This window comes from Cavia porcellus, unplaced genomic scaffold, assembly GCF_034190915.1.
Source record: "Cavia porcellus strain 051 isolate PalLab524CR breed Dunkin Hartley unplaced genomic scaffold, mCavPor4.1 scaffold_31, whole genome shotgun sequence".
Lineage (NCBI taxonomy): Eukaryota > Metazoa > Chordata > Mammalia > Rodentia > Caviidae > Cavia > Cavia porcellus.
In genome coordinates, this window is record NW_026947514.1 from 3,374,327 (window position 1) to 3,381,650 (window position 7,324).

Here is a 7,324-nt window from a genome sequence, read left to right on the forward strand (position 1 = left end):
AAAAAAAAACTTTTTAAAAAACAGTTGGTTCTTTGAAAGAATAAATAAAATTGATAAGCCCCTAGACAATCTAATTTAAAAAAGAAAAGAAAAAGCTCAAATTCATGCAATAAGAAACGAAAAAGGCAAAATCACTACAGACCCTGTGGACATACAGAAGAAAATCAACACCTATTTCAAATACCTCTACTCTCATAGGGTTGATAACACAGAAGAAATGAACAGATTCCTAGAAACATATGTGTGGGGGATGAGGTGTCACTTTGTAGGCCCAACCCCCTCTAACCTGCAATTTACAATAGCCGCCCTGGTATGCGAGAAGGAGGTAGAACGGGAATGCCTGTTCTCAGTGAGCCCTCACCCTCTGGAATCCATACTGTGAGCTGGCTTTGTTTTGCAGAAGTCTTGAGGAAGTGGCTGGCCACCCTTTGTGACACTAACAGCAGACAAATTAACAACATTCTTGAGCTAATGAATTTCTTCCTGGGCTAGAGAAGTTGTGAAAACTGGTTGTGATTATTTACTTCACTTAGATAGTTTTAAAATAAACATTGTAGTCTGTCACGTTGTAGCTTGCCACAAAGAATGCCTTTTCACTACTTAATTATCTGGGCTCTGTGAATTGATCGGGTTTACTATATATGAATCCTAAAATAAAGATTGTGCGTACAGTGCAGTGCAGTGCAGTGTAACGCGGTGCAGACAGCAAAGGTGTCTCTCCTGTCTTTCTTTTCCAAGCGCTGTACCCCCCGTGTCCCGACAAGGCGTGCGTGTTTACCTTGCCCGGAGTTCAGAGTGCTCTAGACACTCACGACAAGTGGCGCCCGAACAGGGACTCCGAAGGTCGCTTAGGAAGGTAAGTATAATTTTATTACGGGGAAATGGGACAATCTGCTTCCTCTCCTTTCTTAAAAATTCTTAAACATTTATTATCTATATATGGCATATCGCTCAGGTCAGCTGACTTGGATATGTGTATTGATACAATTAAAGAATATAATCCTTGGTTTCCAGATGAAGGAACTTTGGATGTAGAAGTATGGAGGAAGGCAAGGGTTAGTATAGAAAGGGCTATGCAACAGGAGGAGAAGATTCCTTTACGTTTTTGGGCTATTTGGTCGGTTGTGTACTCTTTATTAAAAGCTATGGAAGATGAACATATTGTAGAAAATCTTCAACTAGAAATTAAGCCAGTTATTCAGGAATTGCCCCTCACAGAGGAGGAGCAGAATGTAGTTCAAAATGACGCTATCGCTTTAAGTAGTGAAAAGGCGTCCAAACTAAAAGTAAAATCCACTACAGCCGACTCAGCTTTAGCTGCCGCAGCAATATCAAATTATGACAATCGCCCAATTTTACAGGCTATACAACATTTAACACAAGAGGTGAAACAACTCTCCGTTAAGCAAAACCCGCCTATAGTTCCCTCTGCACCTCCTCCATCTAACCCTAATTGGAGTAAAGCCAAGCTAGCTTTGGCTGATTTACCAAAATTAGGGGATTCTGATGAGGAAAAGCCTGCCTTTGCTTTCCCTGTAATCAGACCTCAGCCAATAGATAGAGAGGCAGTTCCCCCTAGATGGGAAGCATTTAATATGGATGATTTAGCAAAATTAAAAAAGGCTGTAACCCTTTATGGCCCTCAGGCTCATTACACTAGAGAATTAATAACATCGGTACCAGATCACTATGGTAATCTTGCTCCTTATGATTGGAAAGCCTTGGCCAAAATTCTTTTAAAAGAGCCAGAATATTTACAGTGGCACATGTGGTTTATGGAAGGTTGTGTGAAAAAGGCAAGACAAAAATGCTGATATAGTGATAGAAATGTTTTAAAAGATATTTTAAAAACTTTACCTCAATATTTTTCTCCGTTTGGACTTGTAATAGCACAGGATAAAATTCAAAAGGAAGAAGTTAGTCATTATTTGGGATATATTCTTACTAGACAAAAGGTGATTCCACAAAAAATGTCTATTAGGAGAGATAAGTTATCCACTTTAAATGATTTTCAAAAATTATTAGGGGATATTAATTGGCTTCGTCCCACACTAGGTATTCCTACCCATGCATTACAGCATTTGTTTGCTACTCTACAGGGCTCTTCAGATCCATCCAGCCCTCGTTCTTTAACAACAAAAGCCGAGCAAGAATTACAGTTTGTAGAACAACGAATTAAGGATGCATTTTTAATTAGGATTGATCCTAAATTGCCTCTAACTTTATATATTATTAATACTTTTCAATATCCCTCTGCAGTTTTAGGTCAAAATGCTATGCCAGTAGAATGGGTATTCACTAAAACTAAGCAATCTAAAAATGTTATGCCTTATATTGACATGGTTGCAGCTTTAATTATGAATGGTAGAGCTCGTTCTATAACTTTGATAGGAAAAGATATAAACAATATAGTTATCCCTTTAACTAAGGAACAATGGGAATATTTGTTGTCAATTACTAAAACCTTACAAATTGCTTTAGCAGATTTCATGGAAACTTTTTCATATCATTTTCCTAAAAGTAAATTATGGGATTTTTTTAGACGTCAACAATTTGTGGTTAATACCTTATTAGCTGTACAGCCAATTCCACAAGCTTTGACTATATTTACAGATGGATCTAAAAATAAAGCTGCATATTGGACTCAAAAATCTTACTGGGTACGTCAGACAAATTTTAACTCTGTACAACAAAATGAACTTTTTGCTATATTACAAGTGTTTTTAGATTTTCATAACCAACCTATTAATATTATAGCCGATTCGGCCTATTCTGTTGGAGTAGTGACAAATATCTATTCAGCTGTGTTATATTCTAATAAGCCTGCTTTATTGTCTTTATTTCAAAATTTACAAATACATGTTCAAAAAAGAAATCATTCTTATTTTATTACTCATTTACGTTCTCATTCTCAGTTACCCGGACCATTAGTATCAGGTAACAATGCAGTGGATTCCTTAGTTATGTTCACCACACCCGTTAAAGAACATCAATTTAATCATGCAAATGCAGGACATTTGCATCTTAAATATAAGATACCTTTTACAAAAGCTAAACAGATTATAAAAGCCTGCCCTATTTGTAGACCATTACATTTAAGAATTATTCCCGCAGGTGTCAACCCTCGAGGAACTCAACCTAATGAATTATGGCAAATGGATATTACACATGTACCTTCTTTTGGTCGGCTTTCTTATGTACATGTAGTTATTGATACCTATTCTTCATTTCTATGGGCTACTGCTCAACAGGGAGAATCCACTAAAAATGTTATTGTACATTTATTGGAGACTTTTGCAGTTATGGGAATTCCTTCTAAAATCAAAACAGATAATGGACCTGCTTATACTAGCAGAACATTTAAACAATTTTGTGATCTCCATAATATTATTCATATTACAGGGATTGAATATAACCCCCAGGGTCAAGCTATTGTTAAAAGAGCACATGGCACTCTTAAGTTGCAAATTAAAAAAATTAAAAAGGAGGAGTCAGGAGGATATTCAGATACCAATACTGTTTAAATTGCAAAACAGTCCAAAAACATTACTGCATCAAGCATTGTTTATTTTAAATTTTCTCAATTTACCACAAGGTGAAATATTAACAAGAGCTGAAAAACATTTTAAACAGCAACAACAGCCTTTTGTGATTAATGAACCTATTTGGACTAAAACAGCTCCAGAGGCTGAATGGGAGAGGGGCACATTGCTCTATAGGGGGAAAGGTTTTGGTTATATCTCCACAGAAAATGGAATTCAGCAGTGGGTCCCTGGACGATGGATCAGGACCCGCGTCTCCAGATCCTGTTCACCAGCCCCGGAGACAACTCCCCAAGAAACCAGAACCGTGCCTTCAGAAGCGAGCGCAAAACCAGCTAGAAGCTGAGGATGCTGAGTTTGTTCCTATCGCAGCCATGGCCAGATTACAGCTAAGAAAACCCCGCCGCTCACAGCGACCAAATTTAAATCCCCTCCCTACATGGGGACAATTAAAGAAATTGACCATAAAAGGGCAACGGCTTGTCCTTCAAGCAGGAAAGCCTTTAAACCCCGAAAACTTGTTTTTAGCTTTATGTGCCTTGCTCACCGTTGCATCGGGGACTGAGGTACCTCCGCATTCGTACTGGGCATATATTCCAAACCCCCCTTTATTAGAACCTGTAAAATGGGGAACTAGTGATATTTTACTTTATACCACACCTAGAGAAATTTTGTCAGCACCGTGGGCTGATTTAACCCCCCACAATCAAGATGATGGGACACTATTCAATTTTACTTATTATGGTAATCAAAGGCCTATTTGCATTGGGGAACCGCCTTGCATCCCTCTGGGATGGCAGTATTGGATTCAACATGGAATAAAAGCAGGCAACAAAAGAACAAGGCTTCAAGCCTTGGCTGCTCAAACCTTTAATGTTACCTGGAGAAATTTAACAGCACCTGATACAAATACATTTCCTGTATGCCCTGAATTCACTTATAAAAATATTTCTTATAATCCCATAATTTGGCAACTATGTATGGGAAAATTTGCTAAAAATATTGATGGGTATATTATTTGGGGACCATTTGGAAAATTCGTTAATGGATGTGCTGAATGGAATGAGACAAGATGTAATCTCTCTGTTGTGTATAGTCTTCCAAATCCAAAGAAAATAACTGACGGAGCTCCTATATTTCAACAAAAGACGGCTCTCTTGTGGTGGGGAGATGGTGGAATCGCTAACCCTGCTGTTGCAGCCGAAGAATACCCTCATCACCTTCAAAATCATATTTAGAAGATCCCAGCCGCTATGCAACCTGTAACCTTGTACAATGTTTCATATTCAGGGACTAGTCGATCTGTATCTACTACTTATAATTTTACTAGGTTTAAAATGTATAATATTACTGTTTGTGCACCTCTACCTTATGTCTTTTTAGTGGGAACTTTTAATTTTACACATTTTTCTTGTACTTGTTTAAATTGTCAATTGTTTACATGCTTAAATAGCACACTAAATTTCACTAAGCCTTATACAGTTATGCTGTTACAACAAAAAACTCATATTTGGTTGCCTGTAAATTTAACTCGACCATGGTCTCAAGACCCGGTAATTTCTGTTACTACTGAATTTTTTAAACATCTGTTAAAACGTACAAAAAGATTTATTGAAATAGTGGTTGCTGTACTGTTAAGTCTGATAACTGTAGCCTCCCTAGCAGCAGTCTCAGGAATAGCTTTACAAACCTCTTTACAAGAAAAACATGTTGTAGAATTATGGCATAAAAATTCTCATGAACTTTGGTTAACTCAGTGGCAAATAAACGCCAGACTACAACAACAAATAGACCTCCTTAAACAAACAGTTAAATGGATGGATAAAAAAATATTGGCTCTTCAGCATCAAGTGTTTTTAAAATGTGATTGAAATTCAACTACTTTCTATATAACCCAACGACCTTATAATCAGACAGAACATGAATGGGAAATGATTAGAATGTATTTAAATGGAAACACCTCTGCCCAGGAGGAAATAGAATCTTTGCATAATCAAATTGACAAGGATTTTGCAAAGCAAAATGATGATGAATCTCTAGCACAATTCGCGCAATTGCTTGCTCAATCTTTAAAAGGATTAGATTCCAAAGGAATCTGGCAGAGCATTACCCACACTTTTAGTGGCATGGGACTTAGTTTAATTATAGTTCTCATTGCCATAGTTCTTGTGTATTTTTACTGCATAAGACGAAATGCTATTAATAACCTGATCTTATGGAAATTGTTGTTAAAAAATAAAAAGGAAGGAAGTGTGGGGGATGAGGTGTCACTTTGTAGGCCCAACCCCCTCTAACCTGCAATTTACAATAGCCGCCCTGGTATGCGAGAAGGAGGTAGAACGGGAATGCCTGTTCTCAGTGAGCCCTCACCCTCTGGAATCCATACTGTGAGCTGGCTTTGTTTTGCAGAAGTCTTGAGGAAGTGGCTGGCCACCCTTTGTGACACTAACAGCAGACAAATTAACAACATTCTTGAGCTAATGAATTTCTTCCTGGGCTAGAGAAGTTGTGAAAACTGGTTGTGATTATTTACTTCACTTAGATAGTTTTAAAATAAACATTGTAGTCTGTCACGTTGTAGCTTGCCACAAAGAATGCCTTTTCACTACTTAATTATCTGGGCTCTGTGAATTGATCGGGTTTACTATATATAAATCCTAAAATAAAGATTGTGCATACAGTGCAGTGCAGTGCAGTGTAACGCGGTGCAGACAGCAAAGGTGTCTCTCCTGTCTTTCTTTTCCAAGCGCTGTACCCCCCGTGTCCCGACAAGGCGTGCGTGTTTACCTTGCCCAGAGTTCAGAGTGCTCTAGACACTCACGACACATATGAAGTACCAAAGCTGGGTGAAGAATATGTAAAACTGCTGAATAACCCAATTTCTATCAATGAATTTGAAAATGTAATTGTCCTTACCTACAAAGAAGAGCCCAGGTCCAGATAGATTCACTGGGGGATTTTACAAGAAATACAAAGAAGACTTAACGCCAACACTCCTGAAACTCTTCAGTGAAATTGAAAGGGAAGCAATCCTTCCTAAGTCATTCCTGGAAGCAAATATAATTCTAGTACTGAAACCTGAGAAAGACCCAACCAAAAAAGAGAACTACAGACGAATCTCCCTAAGGAACACAGATGCAAAAATCCTCAATAAAATATTGGCAAATAGGATGCAGCAAATCATCAAGAGGATTATACACCATGACCAAGTGGGATTCATCCCAGGCATACAGGGATGGTTCAACGTAAGTCAATAAATGTAATCCATCATATCACTAAAGCCAAAAGTAAGAATCACATGATCATTTCCATAGATGCAGAAAAAGCTTTTGATAAGGTCTAACACTCATTCATGATAAGAACCTTACAGAAAATTGGAATAGATGGTCTTTACCTCAATATGATAAAGACCATCTATGACAAACCAACAACCACCATCAGATTAAATAGAAAATGGAAGGTCTTTACCTTAAAATCAGGCACAAGACAAGGATGTCCAGTATCACTGCTTGTATTCAATATAGTACTGGAAATACTAGCCAGAGCAATTGTACAACAGAGAGAAATAAAAGTGTAAAGATAGGAAAAGTGAAAGTTAAAGTATCATTATTTGCAGATGACATGATACTCTACACAGAAGACTCCCAATACTCCATTGAAACACTCCTAGATATAAGAAATAAATGCAGCAGTGTAGCTGGACACAAAATCATTGCTCAAAAATCAATAGCACTTCTATACACTAACAAAATTACAGAGAGAGAAATAAGTGAAGCCACACC

At 37.6% G+C, this 7,324-nt stretch overlaps 1 protein-coding gene across 1 annotated transcript; it reads left to right on the forward strand.

The window, feature by feature from the left end:
* The first annotated feature begins 654 nt into the window (after positions 1–654).
* Positions 655–6,229, forward strand: LOC134474130 (endogenous retrovirus group K member 19 Env polyprotein-like). The gene is made up of 2 exons (XM_063240807.1): positions 655–856; positions 3,728–6,229. The coding sequence occupies exon 2, from the start codon at positions 3,752–3,754 to the stop codon at positions 4,778–4,780; it is 1,029 nt and encodes a 342-aa protein (XP_063096877.1). The 5' UTR covers positions 655–856; positions 3,728–3,751; the 3' UTR covers positions 4,781–6,229.
* The last annotated feature ends 1,095 nt before the right edge of the window (positions 6,230–7,324 follow it).